This window comes from Chrysemys picta, chromosome 5, assembly GCF_011386835.1.
Source record: "Chrysemys picta bellii isolate R12L10 chromosome 5, ASM1138683v2, whole genome shotgun sequence".
In the NCBI taxonomy this organism is placed as follows: domain Eukaryota; kingdom Metazoa; phylum Chordata; order Testudines; family Emydidae; genus Chrysemys; species Chrysemys picta.
In genome coordinates, this window is record NC_088795.1 from 112,629,761 (window position 1) to 112,652,830 (window position 23,070).

The window sequence follows — 23,070 nt, forward strand, 5'->3', positions numbered from 1 at the left end:
ATTTGTTTCTAAGTTTCTAAATCTTTCCACAAGTTCTTGGTGCTTTCCCTTACATTTCAGTTTTCCAGGTAATGGAGTTTACTTTTCCAGTTCTCAAGTATCAGAGGGGTAGCCATGTTAGTCTGAATCTGTAAAAAGCAACAGAGGGTCCTGTGGCACCTTTAAGACTAACAGAAGTATTGGGAGCATAAACTTTCGTGGGTAAGAACTTCACTTCTTCAGATGCTCTTACCCACGAAAGCTTATGCTCCCAATACTTCTGTTAGTCTTAAAGGTGCCACAGGACCCTCTGTTGCTTTTTCCAGTTCTGTAGCACATCAATAAACAAGGTGTACTTGGCCCTCTCAGATTTTCTAGAGAATTCTGAGGAAATAGCTTGCAACTCTGGATAAAACCTTAAATCCTGTGTCTGTTCTTCCTGCTTTGAAATAAAAATGCGTTCTAGTAAATTAAAGGCCGAAGTATTGCGATTTATGTATTCTCTTCCTTACCTATAGTTCACTTTTTGGTTTTGGTGAAAACATACTTTAACTCTGATATGTAAAATATTTAAGATGAAAAATATTCTAGAAAATAACTTTATTGTTGTCCATATTGGTTAGTTTTTCAATTATGAGGTTTCTATAGTTTGTCTTCCTTGCATGAATATTAATTGCTGGTACTGACAACTGGCCTCAAATATACTGTATATTTCTGCAAGTGGCAGTTTTACTGTCCATGACAGCAACAATCGCCATCCAGTTCAAAAGTTGCAGAACCAAGGAGCTGTTCTTATCATGAGAGTTCACTTTGTAGAACTAGTTTTATGGAGGTGAAGGTTATCAGTACATGATATCTTCTGCTGTAACAGTCGCTTCTTCGGTTTTAGTCTTGAATTCAGGGAAATGAACCCCACTTATGGCTATTAGCAACAAATTTACTACATGAGATGTAGCACTAGCCACACAAAGCCAAATGGAGCTTTCATACTGTTCTTCCAAAATTACAAACTGAAAGACATTTTCCTGGAAATTGGCAATTCTTTCTGTGAGGTGATGAAGTTTAACAGCAGCTATAAAGCTAGTGACTGCCAGTGCTGTAAAGCCTCCTGCAACAGAATGAAAAAAATAATTAATCATTTTCAAAACAAGTCAGACATTTTGGCTGTGATTCACAAAAATATGATTTAAGCACATGCTTAAAGTTAAACACATAATTAAGTGCTATCCAGATTAAGGATGGATTTAAGGATGTGCCTAAGTGCTTTCCTGAACTGGGGCCTTTATTAGTTAGGTGACCAAGCATTGCACCAATGTTATGTTTCTATTAAAGTTCTCTTGTATGTGATATTGAGGCTATATATGTGAATTCCCTGTTCATACAAAACAATCTACTATATGCTTAAGGCTGAAATGCCTTCTAATAGTTTTATTCTAATATAGGGAAATTCAGTGCTAACTCTATTTTTGCACACAAGTATATAAGCCAAGGAGAAATATAGATATGGCAAGGGGAAGATGTTTTTATTTTGTACACATTTACCATTTTATTCAAATGTGATTGGTAGTAAAAATTATTTTAAAATTATATTACCTGCAAGTAAATTCCATAGGCAAATACCTGCTGGACCTTTAATAGCTCGGTATGGAACTTTTATTGCATTGAGAATGCAGAATCCAAAACTGACCAGAGCAAAGGAAATGGCTGCACAAAGGAAGATTAAAATCATCACATGAAGGCCTGCATTCAGCTTTTTCACCAGATGAGGGAAGACTGGCAAGAAACAAATATTCAGTTATTCAGTGTATAAATCTTCCTGTGAAAATTACAGGATACACATTATACTGATGCTATAAACTGCTTTTCACTCAAATTAACAGGACATTATTTACGGGAGGAATCAATCTGGGTAGATACAGGTGTGTTAGTTCATGAGGGATGAATTTATCTGCTCACTACATCAGAGGAGCAGAATTTTGACCCTGTACCCCCCTGAACTTTGGGGAAATTCAGATACAGAATATGTCTATGCTATGAGCTGGGAGTGTGATCTCCCAATTCGAGTAGACATATTCACACTAGCGGTCATTGAGCTAGTGTGCTAAAAACAGTAGTGTAGCTGCTGTGGCATGGGCAATGGCGAGCAGCAGCACGGGCTAGCCGCCCAGATTATGCACCCTTGTGGCCCACAAGGCAGCTAGCCTATGCCACTGCTCACTGATCCCCATGCTACTTTGGCTACATTATTATTTTTAGCATGCTAGCTTGATTAGAGCTAGGGCAACTATGTCTATATGAGCTGGGAATCATACACCTAGTTCCAAATGTAGACACAATCTCAGATCCAAACCCGGTACCATGAGCTCATTTCTAATAGTTATGTATCTGTATTAAATTTATACAGCAACTAAATGTGATTAGGTGCCTTGCTGAATCAGGCTGTAAGCCTAGGAGACTTCACTACAGGCCAGGCTGCCTTAAACAGGCTAGATATGATACTGCAGTCTCAATAGATAGTGCTAATGAACAAGTTACTTCTGTCTTGATACCACCACCACCTACACACAAAAAGTTAAAAGAACATTATTAAGGTTGCAAAGCCCAGTATGCAAAAGTTAGGAAATGTCACAGTTAAGGTTGCCTGTTCTCCATGTGTGTATGTATTATAATACAGCTTTTAATTACAGAGTCACATACTATTTTTTCCATAGGACCCCTGCCTCATTCCATGCTCCCATGGGTCCAGACTGTTCTGCCCATTCTCCTCAAGCATAACCCTTTCTACCCTGTTCCCTCCAACCTGTCCCAGTCCGGTCCCTTCTTTTCCCTACCCGGCTCGTCATCTCAGTCTCATTCTCCTCAATTAGCCAGTCCCATTCGCTATTTCTCAGGCTTCTCACCCAGTCTCCCTGCCCATCAAGTCTTAATCCCACCCCTCCAAACTCCCCTTCTCAGGCTCCCCTCCCCCAACTCCTTGCCCAGCTAATCCCAGTTCCCAGCCACTCCCAGCTCCTCATGCGATCTATCATCCCCACCTGGCATGTAGACACTGCCCCCCTCCCACCACAGACCCTATCCCCACTTGTTTGTAGTCCAAATCTTTCTCCATCCAATCTCTGTGTCCTTGTTCCAGTTCCTTTCCCTAATCAGTACCAGTTCTCCCCTGCTCCCTGGTTGCTCAGCAGATAAATCTTTCCCCTTCCCCATGCCCCACTGGTTCTCAGTCTCTTTGCCTAGCCAGTCCCAGTTTCCCTTGACATCTCATCCAATCTCAGTCTTCCCTACATCCACTTGCTCCCAGTCCCTCCCACAACCTCCATTTTCCTTTTCTGTCTCCTAGTCCCATTCTCCTTGCCCTGCCAGTTCATGTCCGCAGGCCCAACCTATAAAAAGCTCTCAATAATCTAGGCCCAAGGTTTCCTTTGTGTTCCCTCCAATGTATCTGCGGTCAGATGAGTTTTCTCAGTCTCCTTTTTCAGGTTGACTCTGAACGAGGCAAGGGAACCCCCATTCTCTGTTTAGGGACCCCATCTACAGAATCAAGAAGCTGTTCAGCAGAATCCCTCTATGACTGTTTTTCAGGCATGGTCTAAGGCCTTTTTATTTGGGTCAGTATATCACTGACCATTTTAGCCTCCCCCTTTCACCTTCTTTTTCTTTTCTATGTTTGGCTCAGTTGTAGTTTAGGTAACAGCTAGTTTTGCTGGGCTGCTGGCCAAGTTTTAGTTACATTTTGTATAAAGTTTGCAGAGCATCCCAATCCGCGCTGGCCTTAGGTTTGATGTGGCTCTATGTGAAGTAACACATGCAGGATCCCTTGCAAGTCTTCCACTTCTCTGAGATGTCCATGCCTCCATAGACGCAAGTCGATTGGATTACTTTGAAAAATTCAGTGCTCTTCATGCATGTGTATTTTTTAAAGTTTATGCTTCCATTATTTAATTTTTGGGTTGTTAATTGGGTTAAAAATTAATCACCACACTGACAGGCTTTGCTCTAAATTGGATCCTGAGGAAGAACAGGACCAATAGAGGGAAGGAGAGTGGGGGAGGTAGGAGGATACCTGAGCAGTGTGGAGACAGAAACTAGTATCCTTTGTTATTAGAGAATAATTATCATGGCAGGGCCTTCTGTGGCACACACTGTCAGTGTGAAACTGGGAGCACTAATATGAAGCAGTTTATTAGGGGAGGGGGCATAAGGACAAAACATACAGGGCAAAATTCGACTAAGCCTGCAGATTTGTACGGTGGAGGAGGGAAAGAGGATGAAGAGAGCTCCTGTGCATCCTCATCATGGGCTGGGGCAGATAACCCATCACACAGTCCTCTGAGGCCACTGGGTTTCGGGGTCTGCTCAGTACCTTGTTTCTAAAGCAATGGAAAGAAGGGTCCTTATTAAGTGTGGTCCTCTAGGGCCTCCTGAGGTATTCTACCCATGTATGCTGCACACTGGCAAAATGGCTCCGGAGTGCCTGCCTGGCAGTCACACCCAGCATAGGCAATCTCTCGAGGGGAGGCCAGGTGTTAGCCCACAGCATCTAACTAAAGATCTCAGAATTTTTTAAAAAAGGAAATCTTGATACCGTATTCATTTACAGAACTCTGCCATCTGGTTGCAGTCCTAGCAAGGAAGAGTCACACCAATTTTAATGGGAGTTTGGTTTGCATAATCACTATAGGATCAGACCCTTTTGGTATAATATCCATGCATTCCAGTAGTCACTGTGCAATTATAGCACTCCCCTTCAGGTTGCATAGCAACCTGATGAGAAAGTCTGTATTTATTAAGGATTGAATTAGCCCTACATGATTGAGCTGGAGACTAAGGGGATATAAAGCTGCCCCTTCTTCCATTCCCCTGAACTGGATCTACCCAGATATTGAGCTCAGGCATTTGCAGGTGGGTGAGCAGGGGCCGTATGCCAATATTCCCTCCCACAAACAGCTGGGCATGGTGGAAGAAGAGAGAGTCAAGGAGCACGCAGAGCCATGGCTCCTCCCTCTATGTTACAGCCTTTGGAGTCAGCTGGACACAAGGGAAGGATAGTTGACCAACACAACATACTTTCCCTTCCCCCATGTAAAACAGGAGCTCTAAGAGAATCCTGACTCGGAGGGGAGGCTCTGAGTCACAGTTCCTTCCTAGAACTCCTCCTAGGGTGGTACAGAGATACACAGGCCCTAGCACAGAATTTAAAGGAAACTCTGTCTATCCCATAATAATTAAGGAATATTTTTCTTATCTGCTTATGCAGTGATATAAGGTTGTACCAAAGAACATAACGAAATGTTTGTTTTTTAAAATTCTCATTCATATTTCAGAACCATAAAAGCCACAAGGAAAATGAGCCATAGATATGAGTTCAATAACTATTCCAATTCTACAGGTACTACAAACAAAAGGACTTACAATGCTCTTAGAATTTATTTATATATTCAACCAAAACTTTACTTACTTGTGAATTTGGAACGCCGCCCACCCAAACCACACTGTCGTATTTTGCCCCCCCGAAAGAGTCCGTAGTAAATATCTCCAATGAACTTAACTAGCTCTGGGTCTGTGGCGTTGACCAAATCAGCTCCTGTTTTACAAAGGATTTTGCCAGTCATCCACTTTTGGGTCCCCATAGCAATGACAATCAAGAGAAAAGATACAAAACTCAATGCAGAAGCCAAGACAAACAAGGTCTTTTTAAAGCAGTTGGGCATCCTAGTAGTTTCAAGAAATCATCTCCAAGGCCTCTCGGCAGTAATTAGATGAGTTTTACATTTTGCTGCTGCTCAGAAATCCACAGGTAGTAAGATGCCAGTTATTCCACACACACCCTTTAAATCTCATTGTATTTTAAAACCAGAGGCACGGTTAAAAAGCAAGCCCAAAGTGTAGATTTGCTACAACAACATCCTGAAATGGTTGCGAAGAACAACTTCATTACACTGTAGCGCAGTGGTGCTTGTTTCTGCAGAAAGTAATCCTATATCTATTGCATGACTAATGTTTCATCAGAGGGTTTAATTGTACCCTGTTTTAAATACTCAAATGACACCAATTTCTTGACAAGGACCACATGGGAGAAATTTAGATGCACAATTCAGTTGTATGGATTATAAAGAAAAGTTAAACAAATTGTGTGAAAGGGATGTAATGTGGAAAAAAAAATTGGCAACAGAATTCTGCTGACACCGAAGCTGTATCAAATGTCTTTCCCTTGGTGCTTGCTGCGGTGCCCCTTTTTCTAAATGTCACTACTGTCACAGCCACCAGAACTGTTCGTAAACAACAAAATGATGACCCTCCATTCGCCAATCCTGTTAACTGAAGTGTATAAATGATGTTTCAGGATGCCAAGATTTATTAGATTAATCTTCCACATAAAATAGGATGCAAAGCAATTTGTTGTAGCTTAGAGAACACAATGCCAGCCTTCTTTAATATATACCAGCGACTTGCTAATGTAAACATGTGCAGAAACAGTCACAACTGTACATGCCAGAAGTACTACCAGATAACACTGAAAGAAAAAAAAAGTTTGCACGTCTATAGGCACTTTTACTTAAGGACCTCAAAGCTCTTTACAATTAAATTAATTAATCAATTAATCCTCCCAGCATCCCTGTAAAGTAGGTAACATAATACTCCTCTGACTAGTGCCTAAATAAGTTGTGGAGGGGTACTAGTGCTGTCAAAAGGTGCTGCTGTCTTTTGAGTAAAATATAAAACCAAAGGCTTGATCATTTATCGTCAGTGAAGGTCCCACATAGCACTATTTGCAAAAGTAAGGAGAGTAACCCTGGAGTCCTGGATACATTCCAGCTCTGTTGATTACAGTGGACCTAAATTTCACCTGCAGATTCAGTCGGTTACTCTTATTTTATCTAATCTATATGTACATATTCTTACCCCGAGCCCAGCATCAGAGAATAAGATCACCTAACAAATGTATTAAAAGGAACAAACATTTCCTGCCCTAAGTTATTATGTAGTGTTCTGCTTAATAGCTGCTGTCGTCAGAGGTAGCTGCATTTTGTTGGTAAATTAACATATAGGGATATAGGGTCATTGCATATGCGCTAGAAATTTAAGTAGGATGTAATGTTTTGAGTTAGAGTTTGACCAAGATGCCTTTATTTTTATGTGAAGTGCAATGTGTGGCCCGTAGTGACCATGAGGGATTGCTCGCAAACATGCCGGTTGGGCACTGGCTTAGTACTGAGTGTCTCCTACTGAATTTCCAGCACCATTTGCACCCTGGCTTTTCCTTGTATTGGGGCATTAACGTGTTGCTTGCTAGACCTTTTTATTTTTAACTAAAATGCATTAGTTTCAGAAAGTTTCTGCTGCCACTAGTCTACAATGACTCCTAGCCGCGTGGGAAATCTGTATAGGAGCGCAAAGGCAATCCACCGGGGGCGGAAAATGATCGAAAATGCACATAGAGCCTGTGTTATCAAAGGATTCTGTTGCACAGCGCTGTCTCACCGGCATTTGATAGATAGATACATACATCCATGGTGTGCAACCAAGCGTCCTTATTTATACCTCGAACTTAAACAGAAGGCCCGCCGCAGGGGCATGTTGTACTGATCCCTGGCCCGGGCGGAATTAGTGCAGCGCCACCCGCGGCTTCTCAGCCAGCCTAGATGGCGGTGGTGAGCGCTGAAGCGGGAAGCGAAAGGGTCCCTCTGCCGCTGGGCGGCCCTGCGGGGAGGCGGAGCTGCTGGGCGGGGCGGGCTCCGAAGCCCCTGGCAGCGGCAGGCTCAGAAGGCGAGAGGGAGCCGTGCAGACAGTGGACGGAGCATGGCAGCGGCAACAGAGGCGCACAGGGTGCTGGTGTATGGAGGCAGAGGGGCCCTGGGAGCCAAATGCGTGCAGTATTTCAGAGCCAAGCACTGGGTAACCACTGACAGAGCGGGCTGGGCATTTAGTGCCATCGCTGCATGGCTTGGGGCGGGGGTGTGTGGGACCAGCTGCCCGCGAAGGACGCGCGTTCCTGTGTATCGCAGCCCTGCACCGCTCTGCGTTGCTTCGGCCCAGCGGCCAGGGCTCTCCCCCGTGCAGTGACCCGTGAATTGCAGAGCTCTGAGAACCGACGAGCGAGAGTGTAAATCTCGCCGAGACACACCACGAACTCCTTTCTCCTGCCAGAGGAAGAGACTTTAAACCCTTCCTTGCAGCAGCTAATCCCCAAAGAGGGGGGAGGCTTCTTCCCCGCGAACGAGTAAAGCTTGGCAGCTAGTTTGCAGCTGGCCAATTGCTGCCTTCCTTGCAAATCATTAAGTGCATTGGTTTTTCACCCCAGCTGTGAAGTGGGCAAAGTACAGACTGTATGGCTCCTTAAATACTTGTTTTTAAAATATCAGTTATTTACTGATAAATGATCCGTTTAAAAAGTAAAACTCTCTCTTTGTTCTTGTTTGTTGTTATCAGTGGGTTGCCAGCATTGACCTAGCAGAAAATGAAGAAGCTAATGCCAGTGTTGTTGTGAAAATGACCGACTCCTTCACTGAGCAAGCAGATCAGGTGACTGATTCATTTTCCTTTAAATGTTGTAATAAAGCTTGTGGCATCAACTGCTTTGTGTTAGGAAGGTGCCTGGGCAGTTCTTTCAAGTGTTGAGAAAAGCACTAGGTTTCTAAATGTCTTAAGGACTGCAGTATATAATCCTATCTAGAATAGATTATAGAATAGACTGCTTTGCTTTAACAACAAGGAGTCTGGTGGCACCTTAAAGACTAACAGATTTATTTGGGCATAAGCTTTCGTGAGTTAAAACCTCACTTCTTCGGATGCATCCGAAGAAGTGAGGTTTTAACTCACGAAAGCTTATGCCCAAATAAATCTGTTAGTCTTTAAGGTGCCACCAGACTCCTTGTTGTTTTTGTAGATACAGACTAACACGGCTACCCCCTGATGCTTTGCTTTGTTTCTTATAAGCTGTTTCCCCGTGGCCATGCAGTTAGGTCCTCTTCAGCCTGATACCTGGCTTCCCCACACTTAAGGCTATCATCAGTGTATTCATATTAAAAAAAGACCGAGTTCTCATTCACTCTCCATTGTTCATTCTTTTTGGGATAATATGGAGCCTATGTATATGTATTATTACATTCAGAGAGCGCAGGGACACCCTCCTTTTATTAAAACCATATTTATCTTTAAAATCTGTATCTGGGTAACAACAAATTGTAGACCAGTGGTTCTCAAACTTTTTTGTACTGGTGACCCCTTTCACATACAAGCCTCTGAGTGTGCGCCCCCCCCCCCCTTATAAACTCAAACACTTTTTAAAAAAATATTGAACACCATTATAAATGCCGGAGGAAAAGCAGGGTTTGGGTGGAGGCTGACAGTTTGCGACCCTCCCCCCCCCAGGTAATAACCTCGCAGCCTCCTGAGGGGTCCCGACCCCCAGTTTGAGAACCTCTGCTGTAGACAGAATCTGAAAGAATTTTACAAAACTGTGTTTTCTTTTTTTCCATTGGTCACATTGGTTTACTTTTTGCACTTTGTGCAGTGAAACTAGACTTGCCAGTTTCTAGTCAATTTCCTTTTTTCCTCCTTCTCTGTCAGAATTCTGCAAAATTATGAAAAGAAATAAAGAAACAAAAAATAGCTTCATCAACACTCAGTCATCAATGCAGCAAGCTCCTCACATGGGCATGCCTGTACACCCATGCAGTGTACCACTGAAGTCAGTGGGGCTAACACGGACTCATGGGTCGAACTGTGAAGAGCATTTCACAGGATTGGTCCCCAAAACATTTCCATGAAACTTAAAAAAACAAAACCAAACAACCCTACACACACACACACACCCTACCTAATTCTGGAGCCTAAATTACCAGACATTGTCATTTTAAAATTCAAATTGTAAATGTACTACAGTTTTGTATTACCTGTCTCTCCTAATCTGATTTCCTTTCTTGACAGTCACCCACATTTGTAGTCAAGATGACCACATTTTGTTAATGTGGTTATTTAGACACCCTTCGTTATGAGCCACGGCAGCAGGCACAACACTTTTCAGGAAAAGCCATTAGAGCTGGATAGGCTAATTGAACACAACTTATCTGCATGAAAATGTTTCTTGGAGACTTAGCTGTGACAATTTATTTAAGAACTTGGTCTCCTAACCTTCCACTTCTTTCTTGGGTCTCAATCCTGAAATGTATTGTGTGCAGACAGATTGCTGTGCCTATGCAGAGCCTCCGAGAGCTTGATGGGGCTCCATGCAGATGCAACAGTCCACCTCCATGCAGAAGTTGCAGAATCGGGGCCTACGTGTGATTTTTACATTATTATCAACAAGTGAAGCCTTGTTCTTCACATATGAGCATGTTCCTCTAACTGATAAACTGAATCATTAGGCATAATGTTACGTTTATGCATGTATAATTCAGAAGGCTTTTAAATAGATTGGAGTATTTCAAACCTCAAACTTGTCATATTTCTGCTTTTTTAATGTTGGTCTTTTCTTTAAAACATGAAATGATTTGGTTATACCCCTGGTTTTTCACTTGGAAACTGATCTGTCGCTGAATAATTTGCACAACAACAAAAGGTTCTTGGTATAAGTTCCACAGAGATAAAATTCAGTGCTAATATATATATGAAGTCCTACACTTGGGAGAGGAAACAAATAGGGTAGATTAAAAGTATAAACTCTCAAGCTTTAAGCTTATAAGCGAGGGTATAAACTATGCTCCCAAGCTTTAGGGTATAAGCTTTAGGGTTAGGCAGAAACTTTACCAACAGCGAGGCTATTCCATTATGAGATTTCTTTCTTACACCTTCATTCCATGTTTCTGAACAGTACAATACAAAAGGAAGGACTGTTACCTGTAAAGCAGTGTCCCAAGAAAAACTCAAAGTGCTAGTAGATAATGTTTTCACCCCTCAGCTCATAGAGAGCCTGGTCCCTGAAACTAACTGATCCTGCAAGCCTTACTCACACATTAGTTCCATTGACATCACCTAGCATATGGTGGTTGTTTAATCTGTTTTCAGGATTCAGCATTGTTGTTTTACTTCCAGTGGGTAAAATCATAAACTCTAATTTTAAATAGCTGCTTACATCACCATATGTGCAAAATAATTTTAAAAATTACAATTTAAAGGTTGGGTATTTATATCTTTACTTCTTCAATGCAATATTTTCAGAATGACTTTATAACTTCTTTGTTATATATATATTTAAGGTGACAGCAGATGTTGGAAAACTTCTGGGTGAACAGAAGGTGGATGCTATCCTGTGTGTAGCTGGAGGATGGGCAGGTGGCAGTGCAAAAGCTAAATGTAAGCCCTTTGTTAGTAGTATACTGACAAACACATTAATGCAATGGGAAGAAAAAGTCATGATAAGAGGTAGATCTCTCAGACTAAAATCTCTTTTACTGTGATCACACAGTATCCAAATCAATGGGAGCTGGACCACCTCTAAGTGCTTTTCATAGCCTTTTCTATTTGATGGTAACGTGATTAATAATACTACCTTGCTCGAATGTAGCATTTTTCATCAGTACATCTCAAAGTGCTTTATAGACAAGGTCAGTATCATTAGCCCCGTTTTACAGATGGGGAAACTGAGTCACAGAGAGATTTAAAGTGACTTGCCCAAGGTCACTGGCTGAGCCTGGAATAAACCTCAAGTCTCCTGAGTCCCAGTCTAATGCTCTATCCACTAGGCCACACTACCTTCCAGAGTCTTCACTGGTGGTGTATTGTGACACTATACTGTCGCATACTGACAGGTTTTTATATAGTGCCTAAAATAGCTTTTTTTAAATGGATGCAGGTCCTCAAGTTTAACATTAAAATGGCTTGTTACTGAGCTCCTAACATTTCATAATAGCCAGAATGGAATTTTCCTAACCTAGGTTAGGGTACCCAAAATTATTAGCCTAATTTCCTATCTGGAGTATATAAAGCAGCTGGTGGACCCTCCCTTTCTCACCACATATAATGCAAAGGTGTTTCTTATTTTTAAAGACAACATAGGAAGATGACATTCACTATTGTTTCATAAAAAAGTAAATATTTGTGTGTATCTGTTCTAATCCAACACAATGCAGTCAAACAGTTTAACTACTGTAAATTAGCTAACAGATAATACAGTACTGTCAGTTTAAGTTATTGACAATCAGGATGGCAAATGGGAATGTCTAGGGATGGGTGGTCATCCTGTCTACTTCATGCTATTAATATATGTGTGTGTGTCTGAGTTTAAGGTAGTGGTTTTTATGGAAATAAACATCTTAAATGCTAAAGGTATAGGTATTCAATATTCTTTGTTTAATCTTAATTTTTCTCCCTCTGTCCCCCAGTAATATGTTGTTAACACTAACGATTGCTGAATTATTTTAAAATTCTATTTTCATTTGAATTGACTAGCTGTAATACTACAACTCTTTTTTTTAAATTGAAACTACATGCAGGCCAGTCCTTAAGAAGTCTTGAGATTCTGAGCATGTCTAGGCAGCAGTCATAGAGTCCAGACCACCTGTAGGCAGATGGAGCCCCTGTTTGAACAATAGTCTGAACAAAAGATATGTTTCCCACCAATTCCTTTATTCCTTGGGGTTTTCCATCCACTAGGTCCAGTCCTGCATAGCTTATGAGACCTAACAAGACCAAAGCCCCTGGGGAAAAAATGGTTGCGGTCCAGCAATTAGTGTTGTTTTTCATGACATTCCAGGGAGTAAGCAAGCAGCGGTTGAAATAAAAAACTAGGCTTTATGTAATACTACAGAGCACTACCCAAAGATCACCACTGCAGACATAAAATATTTCAGAGCAGTCTTTACGATCACAGAAAAGAAAAAGCATATAGAGCATTTGGTTTTCTCAGGTGGTCGCCCATCCAAGAACTAAACAGACTTAAACCTATAGTTTATGCAAAACAATGCAACTTTATTTTATACAGCTTCTCTCATACAAACTCTAACTGGACTATAAAGCTAAATAATACAGTTACAAAGTTAAAAGAATAAAGAGTGAGAACTTAAGAACAATAGGCAAGGAGAAGAGTTGTTTTCCATACAGATGAAAAGGTCATTCTAGAAGGTAAGAGCTGTAGAAGAGAAGGCTCTCAATATCACAGCTGAGACTATGCAAAGGGACAGAGAGAGGAAGCTGGTGCAAGATGAGCACAGGAGGAGGGTGTAAAGAAAGTGACAGGGTCTTTGACACTGATGAAAGCAAGTCCATGGGAGTTTTAGAAATGAGGGGAGTTTTGAACAGGGTACAGAAATTAAAGGTGAGCCAATGGAACTGGCTGAGGATAGGGGATGTGGTCACACTTGTTGTAGTGAGGGCAGGTAACAGTATTGTGCACGTGCTGTTGAGCAGGAACTTGAGGAAGCCAAAGAGGATGGAGATACAGTGGGCAAGGCGAGAGGCGCTGAAGGCAGTGATGAGGATTTCAGCAGAAGTGGGGTATACGAAGTGGCATAAGGCAGATTTGCATACTGTTGTTTCAGTCTGTATGGTGGGGCACAAGCTAGAACTAGAAGACTTTTGCATTCTAGATGATTGACCCAACTCATCTGGAGTACTGTGTCCAGTTCTGGGCCGCACACTACAGGAAAGATGTGGAGAAACTGGAAAGAGTCCAGCGGAGGGCAACAAAAATGATTGGGGGGGCTGGAGCACATGATTTATGAGTAGAGGCTGAGGGAACTGGGATTGTTTAGTCTGCAGAAGAGAAGAATGAGGGGGGATTTGATAGCTGCTTTCAACTACCTGAAAGGGGGTTCCAAAGAGGATGAATCTAGACTGTTCTCATTGGTACCAGATGATAGAACAAGGAGTAATGGTCTCAAGTTGCAGTGGGGGAGGTTTAGGTTGGATATTAGGAAAAACTTTTTCACGAGAAGGGTGGTGAAGCACTGGAATGGGTTACCTAGGGAGGTGGTGGAATCTCCTTCCTTAGAGGTTTTTAAGGTTAGGCTTGACAAAGCCCTGGCTGGGATGATTTAGTTGGGGATTGATCCTGCTTTGAGCAGGGGGTTGGACTAGATGACCTCCTGAGGTCCCTTCCAACCCTAATATTCTATGAACTATTTTGTTTTTCAGCTTTATATAAAAATTCTGACCTGATGTGGAAACAGAGTGTTTGGACATCAACTATTTCCAGTCACTTAGCCACAAAACATCTGAAAGAAGGAGGCTTGTTGACTCTGACTGGAGCAAAAGCTGCTTTGGCTGGAACTCCAGGTAACAAGCAAAATGTGGTGTTTGCTTTGACACCAACGATAATTGTTTTAATTACCCTTACATTTCTTCCCATATACATATGATAATCAGCTGTTTGAATCCCTTGAGGAAAGTTGTAACTTTGCAGTTGGCAATCCAAAACCCCTGGCAAGTATAGTGCAAAAAAAGAAGAGCGAAAATCTGTTGCTTAAATACTAGTTGTCTGGCTTTGGTAAAATCTTTTTTAATATAGCAAGCAGTCAGAAGTGCTTGGGAAATAATTAAATTAAATAAATTAAATAAATTAATTAATGGAGATATCCTATCTCCTAGAACTGGAAGGGACCTTGAAAGGTCATCGAGTCCAGCCCCCTGCCTTCACTAGCAGGACCAAGTACTGATTTTGCCCCAGATCCCTAAGTGGCCCCCTCAAGGATAGAATAACAACACATTAAAAATTTTAGATACAACATTGTAAACCCTTGGAGAAGGTTGAACTCCATATTTGCTTTCCTGGAAGGCAGGGTTCTTAGGTAACTAATTTTTTTTAAAGTTAGTGATGACTCAGTTGTTTTTATTGAACATGGCCATCCTGGTTATGTTCTGAATCCAGTTCACCTTGCTTCAGACACAGATAAGCTTGATGACCTTCAGCCTCTGTCTCCATTAGTTGTTTAGTATAGACTTTGTGAAATATACCTTGTGATCTTTGATCTCATTCCAGTTTTTCTTGCTCTTTGTAGAGAAGAAAGTCTGAAAACAATTTAAAAAACACAGGCACTAGGGGACTGTGAGTGTGAAGGGTGAAGACAGAGAGGTTAACATCCCTTAAAGTCTGCAAGATTTATCTGAGATGCAAATGAAGTAACTTCCATTTCCATGTCTCTTATATTAGTGTTACTTTGCTCTCTTAGATATCTGCAACAATATTCTGATGTGACATAAGAAACTTTAAACGTTAAAATGATAGGATAGGTTGTAAAGATAAGGGGTGCGTCTTCAAAGCTATGTCTGAAAACAGAGCTAAAGGAATTAAGTGTTACCATTATGTTCTAGGAAAGTATATTGTATTTTTTAGTTAATGATTTGGCCTCTATATTCCCATGTTTAAAGCTGCATCTAACGTAGTCTGAAGATAAAATTGTTGTTATTGAGTGAAAAGGTTGTTTGTTTCCTTTTTTGCAACAGACTGACCATATACTGTCAAAAATACAAATAGGTGAACCCTTTGTAGTAATTCCGTGACATTTTGTTAGGGTAGAGAATCAACTTAATTTGCTTTCATGTTTTGAGCAGGATGGTTTCAATCATTGTGGATTTTTAAGACAAGCAGTGCTGTGGGAAAACACATGAACCTTGTTAAATCTGAGGAGGAATTGGGAAAGAATTGTTGCTCAACTAGTGCAAATGTATCTTCTGACATTTAGGCTTGTTATTATTCATAATTATGGAAGTCTAGCTATTCTTTCCCCCCATTCTTATGGTATGTCTTCTTGTTTTTCAGTAGACTCTGGAAACAATTTTCCTATTTAAGTATAGTAACTTTAAATGAAAATCGCCTACAGCTAACTGGAAAAAATATATAGCAGAAGTAGAAGGGGCTCAGGGATGGATGGCAAAGATTGAAAGATTGGGACCATTTGGTTTACAAAGGAGACAAATAAGAGAGGATATAAGGGATACAAGCAACAAATAGTAAAGAGAAGGTAAATTGTCCACTTTTATTTAGGCTTTCTCTTAATACCCAAAAAAGGAACATTCAGTGACACTGTAGGGCAACACATTTAAAACTGATCAAAAGAAATACGTCTTTGCACAATGCATAACTAGCTCGTGGAACTCATTGTCACAAGATATCATTGAGTGCAAGAATTCAGTAAAATTCCAAATAAAGTAACAGGAATTTATATGGATGGTGAAAACATATCCATAGTTACATTAGATAGTATAAGACATTTGTTTTTGGAGAGAGAAACTCTCATGCTACAGAACCTAATTCAACTAGTAACTGATAAGGGTTAGGAAGAAACCTGCCCATAAGGGAAGTTATTTAAAGACTTTCCACTGTGGGGTTTCTTGCAGCTTCTGCCAAAGCATCTGGTAAAGGTCTGTGTCAGACATGCCAGGACACAAGACTAGGTGGACCACTGGACTCATCTAATATGGCTGTATGTATTTACCCCTGATTCTGCAAACAGTTAAGCACTTTTTTACTGTTAAGTATGTGAATAGTTTCATTAAAGTCAGTGGGACTACTTGTCCTTAAAGTTAAGTACATGCATAAGTGTTTGCAAGATTATGGCCATAGATAGTAGATATATCTAGAGCGGGGTAAAAAAAAAAAATTGGCGAAAAAGACAGATATGATGATTTCTAAAATTTTATGTAGATTTCACTCAAGTATTCAATTAGAAAAACAAAAAAACAAAAATCTGAAAAAATTGAAACATTTCATTACAACATTTCCTAAACAGAATATTGATTTTGGGGGGGAGTGTGTGTGTGCGTGTGTGTGTGTGTGGGGGGGGGGTTAAAACAGCTTTTTTTTCAAAATTCTCTTTAATTTTATGTTTTAAATATTCAAAAAATTTAAAATGGTCAAAACTGAAACAAAGTGTTTTATTGAACCTGAAACAATTTTTTTTTCAACTTTTTTAAATCACCAATGAACTGAAAAATCTGTTATTCTCTCAGCTCTAGATATATCTTCTCTGGGTGTCTTTATAAAGACAAGTGCCATAACGCTGTGTTCAGATCTCATGGCACACAATTTGTGAGACCAACTAAGCGAATCATAATTTTTAAAAATACTTTTTAAATTCCGTGTTGCTAGATAAATTGTGCTCTGTGATAGCAACACAATTCCTTTGTCATGGGTAAGTTCTTCTAAAAATGTGTATACGTTTTTGCAATGTGCTATAAGACTGATTCTGTTCCTAGATTGCTGCAGGTGAATATAAACCTTCCTTTCATCAAATAACAGAAACTTTCACTCTTTTTTTTTTTTTTTTTTTTATACAACTCTTGTCAGTGAGAACTCTTTTTTTAATCTGTTCTATTTCTAATTGTTAGGGATGGTTGGGTATGGCATGGCAAAAGGAGCAGTACATCAGCTTTGTCAGAGTCTAGCTGGTGCAAACAGTGGCTTGCCATCTGGGTCTGCTGCTCTTGCTGTTCTACCGTAAGTGGTTGCATAGCTACCTGTACTATTGCATTGTTTAATTTTAAAGTGTGACTGTAACTGAGTGACACATGGATGTACTTCTTTTCTAAGGCCTCATCTACGCCACAGAAATAACAGTTTAAACATGGTTGTGGTCTCTCAAAGCAGAGGCCATCCCTCGTCAATAGTCTAGAACATACCTAGCATGTTATAGGCATTACCATAAACAATAAATAGCATATTTTTTCTTTCCTGTGCAGACAGAAGAAATCATTGTTACAATGTTAGAAAACCATGATTTAACCTTGACAGATGGTTAAACCATGTTTAAATATGGTTATTTTGTAGTGTAAATAGGAGTCTAAAAGTGACAAATTAGACGTATGAAACTGTTTAAAATATGTGCTTTATAGTTCATGTGGAAAAAGAAAATACTGGAATGTTTTATTTAGCTGAAAGTGCTTTTGAATGTTTGCATTCACTATTCCTTAATTTTGGTTGGGCAAAGTTAGCCGATGTCTATCAAACTTTACTTCTGAATGCCAAGTGGTGTTTTAGATGAGGAAAATATGTCTTGCCAAACTTTTTACCTTTTTGAGATTTTTTTCCATAGAAATGTAGCTTCTACTGTAGTGCACGATATTATATATCCTCTTGATAGAGTGACTTGGGCAGCTAAAGTAATTGTCCCTTGAAGACTTGTGAATACAAAAGGTTTAGTTCCTCTTTTCCCTGCTACAAGCCTATTAACACTTTATTATAAGTTGGCTGCCTGCATTGACAGAGGGGTGGATGAACTGGCTGGCCTAATAGACATGGAAAAGATCTAACTTCTGTGAGTCTCTTTGATAACCTAGTTAAGGATTTGAGTATTTCCTTTCCAGGCCCATATGAAACACAGTCTTTGAAGATTGTCAGTGCTCAGAAGTACTGTGGAGGGGCTTAAAAATGCTGTCTGAACTCATTTAATTACATCTCACCCTCTTCTTTACAAGCTTCTCCACCTGCATTTCTTTTTGGACAGGGAATGACAACATACAGGATATTTGAATAATTAACCCCTGCCCCTGCAGAGTACCACCAACAGTCAGATACTAAGTTCACACTGGTGTCTTGGCTACTGGCCATTCCAAACTTGCATAGATGCCTTGAAAGGTTTTGTTATTGTATAAAGTTTGAAGAGAGTAACTGTTAAGGGGGGGATTTTCAGCAACGTATTAGTGACTTGGGCATTTTTGAAGATCCTACCTTACAAATATAATATTTAATTATATAGATTTAAAAACTTAAGACTGATGATTACATGCTGTTAGAGACATACAGCTTTCAAGAGAAATCCATCTAACATTGTTTGGATTTCAGTGCCCTGTTCTAAAAATTCAGCATATACTAGAGCAAAGAACGGAAGAGCAGACAGCTCTTATCAGAAGCATAATGTACAAATGAAAGGCTTATCTCTCTCAATTGCAGGGTTACCTTGGATACACCAATGAACAGGAAATCAATGCCTGACGCAGATTTCAGCTCCTGGACACCCCTAGAATTCCTTGCTGAGTGAGTACATGCACAATGACTAAACAATTCCTAGCTCTCCTTTTAAAACAGCTGGTTTTTTGCATCTTCTCTTCTAAAAATAGACAGTCTTGTCACTTAGATTTGGATGTTTCTGTGCACACCCTATTTTCTGTGCTTTGAAGTTAGCTTAAGCTTATAGGGCCGAATCCTCAGTTGTTGGAAAATTGGCATAACTCCATTGACTTCAGTGGCCCTTCATTAATTTACACCAGCTGAGGCTCTAGCCCTAAGTGTTTTAAAGTCAGCAAGCCCTGATAAAGCATGCGGACAATTAAGTTAAATCACAATCAGCTGTGTCCGACATAAGCAGTCTGGTTTAAAGGTGAACTGTAAAGAGAAAAGCATTTATGCTTCTTTTATATTGTGTTAAGGTAGATGTAGTTCCCCCTCCTTCTGTGTGCCCATTTCCTCCCACAGAAGTGCCATTGTCTGCTTATTTCTTGAATAATATCACTCAATCAAGTCCTCACTGGCTAGATCTGTGGAGGGTCGGACCTGAATAAAGCAGCAAAAAGCTGCAAGATGAGCTGCAGATCTCTTTGCTCCATACTGAGGGGTAGAGGCTCAGCGTCCCCTCCTTCGCTCGGCTGAGGGTAGAGAGCCCTGCAGCTCATTGGTGCTGGCTTTGTGGCATTATCTTGACAAAGATGGCATGGCATAGAGAGGGAAGTGAAGGCATGATGTAGGATTTTGGTTCTTTTTAAACAGCAACATTTTTTGTAGGGGAGGGGAGGGAAGAGTGGAAACAGATCCAACTTCATACATCATGAAGGGCATTGAAAAAATCTCTCTAGTTTTCTAGTTCTCCCTTTAAGCCTGCAGAAGCCAGGGCGCTTGGAAACGAGGCTGAAGCTGTGTACTTCCCACCGTTGTTCTTACAGCGTGTCTGTTGTGACTCTGGATTTCCTTGCCTTTTGGAGTGCTTTAGTTGGACCTTCCATTCAGGGATGGTTTTAGGCAGGGGAGGCCTAGGCAGCTGTTTGAGTTGCCTTATTTAAAGGGCCACTGCCAACTTGACATCTAGTTAGTTAAAAAAAAAAAAAAAAAGTAAATACTTTCAGTTATTTACCTGCACTCCTGAGACCGTTTGGCCAGATGCTGTGGTTTTACAAACACGTTCCTAATTGTAAGGGTTGTTTTTAAACTGTTTTTCACTTGTGAGAGATGCTCACAAACCTGGGGACTGATTCTACGTGTGAGACTGACTGCATGGAGTGCTGCATAAAGTAAATAAACTGGAAGAAAAAAAGAGGACTAAACCATAATCTGTTCCACTAGAGTAATTTTAGCCACAGTGGGCAAAACAATCCTCTGCACGCCCCCCCCACCCCCCTTTAAGAGTTAAACCAGCACCATCAACCTAAAATCTTTATCTCTGAAATTGTTTTATGATTCAGTAATGATCACACTCTGTAAGAAGCTCCGTCACACTTCCTGGTAGAACCAAAGACTATTTCCCTGTATTGGTATCCCCACGTATTCAAAAATTAGGAGCCAGGCCCCCCAAAATCATGAGATTATTTTGAAAATCGTGCTTCCTTTAATTTGCCTCCTGGTTGCTGAGCCTGTAGGGTGTTAAAGATTTACTTCCTTAATGAAAGCTGAGATTCTCACATAATCACTTGCCTTCAAGGAGCTGGGGCTTCAAGAAAACCACCAAATATTGTGAGAACTGGTGACAGTGCCTTCCTCTCGAGAATCCTCACAGGAATTCTCATACCATCTGGTAATCACATTCTGGGGTTTAGTATGCCCCAGAATGCATTGCATCAGATTGCATGACCATTCAAAATGGCTACTGGGGAGTGCAGAGCATGAGGATAGAGTATGGACCCTGAAGAATGCTTTGCACTTCTCCCTTCCACCTTAAGTAGCTAACACAAGGCCTCTGCACCTCTTCTGATCTTCAAAATAGTGTTTAAATTGAGCATAGGCAATGCGGTGGCCCTCTGCTGAGGGGTGAATTCCTCCCTGTGAGACTTCCAAGTCCCACTGCTCCCCTCACAGCCCTGAAGAATCATTTCCACAGTTGTGCAGTTCAGTGGAGTGATGATGGGAGAGAGTGTTTAAAGGGGTAGGATGCCTAGGGAAGGAAAAAAGCTGAAAAAAAGAGCACCAGACAAGGGAAAGAGCATGAGACCAAGAAGGATAGGGATGGGATAGGAAGGGAGAACATTGGAGGTGAAGGAAAGAGAGGAGGGAATTGGGAGAGACTCAGAGGATGATAATAGGGAAAAAATAATGGTCAGAGATGGGAGAAGAGTGAGAAAAGAATAAGTGGAAAATGAGAGAGGAGACCAAATATATGAGAAAGGGAAAGAAAAAGCAAAGTCATAGCTTTGAAGTATATTAACTTTATTTTAGCCATAATCTTCAGTGGAAGGGTGACTCTGAAGGAAAAAACCAGTTCTCTACTGGGATGCCAACAATATTTTTTGTTTTGGACCCCAATGTGCCTAGTCACCTTGATGACATCAGTTTCAGTAAATTTCTGTAGGATTTACTTTTTATATTTAAAATGTTTTTTTCCCCTAAGAAATTGAAATATTTTGCAAACTTTAGGAGCAGAATCAGAGTACAGTTACCTTCCACCCAAAGTTAACGATTAATATTTATTATGTATGTAAGACTGGATTTTCAGTGCTGCACACTCTCTGAAAATCATGGTGATAGAGCCCAACAGGACAATAGGTGCTTTGTAGACAGACGAGAGACAGCTCTTTGCTCTGAAGAACTTACATTCTAGGCCCCAGTCGTGCCATCAGATCTCCGTGGGTGGATCCCTGTGCCTGTGCAGAACATTATTGATTTCGTAGGGCTCCGTGTGAATGTAAGGGGTTCCTCGTGGAGACAATTATAAAGGATCCACACATAAAAAGACAGCATACAGAGAAAAAAGTGGATATTGCAGGCTGACTTTTTTTTTTTTTTTTTTTTAAACACCCCTTGCCTATTTACACTTATTATATTCTCATATTTTTTAACAGAACCTTTTATGACTGGATCACAGGGAAGAACAGACCAAGCTCAGGAAGCCTAATCCAGGTGGTAACCACAGGAGGGAAGACAGAACTAGCTGCTGCACATCTTTGAGACTCATCAGTGTGATTGTGAAAACACAGCACATGAGAAGGTTGTAACATTCTAGTCAAGTTTGAGTGGTCGTCTGTATCCAGTGATTCTATTATCTGGTTTGTGAAACTAGATGTTGACTAATGTTTCTCTGTTCTTAGATGCAAGCTACATTCCTTTACCAAAAAGTATCCGTTGTCTTCTATCTCATATATCAAGGCTATAGATTTTTAAAATATGCAAATGTCCTAATCTTGCGCATTCTCTATGGGGTTACCTCTGTTCTTTAAAATAAGGCAAACAGTGGTGGCTATGTATCAGAAATTGTGCTTAATGATGTGATGTACCTACATATATAACTGTCAAGTTCTGTCTCAGTTGTCTTTTGGGCAATTTTTTTTGTCCATTTCAGCAATATCGTTTTCTAATATCCTAACTCTAGGTTTTTTTGTTGGACATAGATCTAAAATAAAATCACTGCAGCCCTATGGAAAGCCCAATCCTGCTACCCCTTTTCCTATGAGTATTCTATACCAATTCAAGTTGTCCCATTGGAGCCAATGGGACTGAATAAAGGTTACTTGCACAAGATGGAGTTGCAAGATTAGAGCCCTTAAATTGCCTTAAAGCTTTCAAAAGGGCTGTCAGCCCAACAATTATTGTTGTGTGTTTTCTGTCCCAAATAACTGGTATACAATATTATAAATGTGTCTTGTGTAACTCCTGATGGCTCTTTACTATCTGAAGGAGAAAAAGTGCCCTAGGAAATAGAAGTAGAATGCACAGACTATTGTTAGACTATAGAGGATTTTGTGCTAAATAAATATATATTGTTTTATTTATTGGGTTGGTTATTTTATAATCTAAATTTGTGGTGTAACATCTACACAGATTTGTACAGTGCTTCCAGAACAATTCTTAGCTCCCTACTTGAGATTGTGTACAGACAACAGGAATACTTTAAGGTCTCCTGTTTTCTTTCTTATGGTGTGTTATGGAAATGTTATAAATAGTTTCTTACTATAGAGAAGTAAGGAGAACCCCTAGCATTTCTCTAGCTTGGACTCGCTTTATCTCCTTTGTATCTG

At 40.4% G+C, this 23,070-nt stretch overlaps 2 protein-coding genes across 3 annotated transcripts; one reads left to right on the forward strand and one right to left on the reverse strand.

The window, feature by feature from the left end:
• Positions 1–567: 567 nt before the first annotated feature.
• Positions 568–8,041, reverse strand: CLRN2 (clarin 2). The gene is made up of 3 exons (XM_005296168.4): positions 5,438–8,041; positions 1,573–1,752; positions 568–1,087 (listed from the first exon to the last, which is right to left on the reverse strand). The coding sequence occupies exons 1-3, from the start codon at positions 5,688–5,690 to the stop codon at positions 822–824; spliced, it is 699 nt and encodes a 232-aa protein (XP_005296225.1). The 5' UTR covers positions 5,691–8,041; the 3' UTR covers positions 568–821.
• Positions 7,740–22,820, forward strand: QDPR (quinoid dihydropteridine reductase). Of its 2 annotated transcripts, XM_005296167.5 has the most exons (7): positions 7,740–7,875; positions 8,410–8,502; positions 11,178–11,274; positions 14,053–14,193; positions 17,245–17,353; positions 18,806–18,889; positions 21,898–22,820. In XM_005296167.5, exons 1-7 carry the CDS (start codon positions 7,780–7,782, stop codon positions 22,001–22,003), a joined length of 726 nt encoding a protein of 241 aa, XP_005296224.2. In that variant the 5' UTR covers positions 7,740–7,779; the 3' UTR covers positions 22,004–22,820. The 2 variants fall into 2 exon arrangements, with proteins under 2 accessions (XP_005296224.2, XP_023966458.2); XM_024110690.3 differs by lacking the exon at positions 14,053–14,193.
• Positions 22,821–23,070: the final 250 nt, after the last annotated feature.

What these genes read in the sequence shown, in the direction of transcription:
- CLRN2 (XM_005296168.4), bottom strand. Translation starts at nt 5,690, where the DNA reads ATGCCCAACTGCTTTAAAAAGACCTTGTTTGTCTTGGCTTCTGCATTG. An exon ending in GCGGCGTTCCAAATTCACAA is followed by an intron (nt 1,753 to 5,437) that starts GTAAGTAAAGTT and finishes GTTTCTTGCCAG; the next exon opens with TCTTCCCTCATCTGGTGAAA. An exon ending in CCTATGGAATTTACTTGCAG is followed by an intron (nt 1,088 to 1,572) that starts GTAATATAATTT and finishes ATTCTGTTGCAG; the next exon opens with GAGGCTTTACAGCACTGGCA.
- QDPR (XM_005296167.5), top strand. Translation starts at nt 7,780, where the DNA reads ATGGCAGCGGCAACAGAGGCGCACAGGGTGCTGGTGTATGGAGGCAGA. An exon ending in GCTGCTCTTGCTGTTCTACC is followed by an intron (nt 17,354 to 18,805) that starts GTAAGTGGTTGC and finishes TCTCAATTGCAG; the next exon opens with GGTTACCTTGGATACACCAA. An exon ending in CCCCTAGAATTCCTTGCTGA is followed by an intron (nt 18,890 to 21,897) that starts GTGAGTACATGC and finishes ATTTTTTAACAG; the next exon opens with AACCTTTTATGACTGGATCA.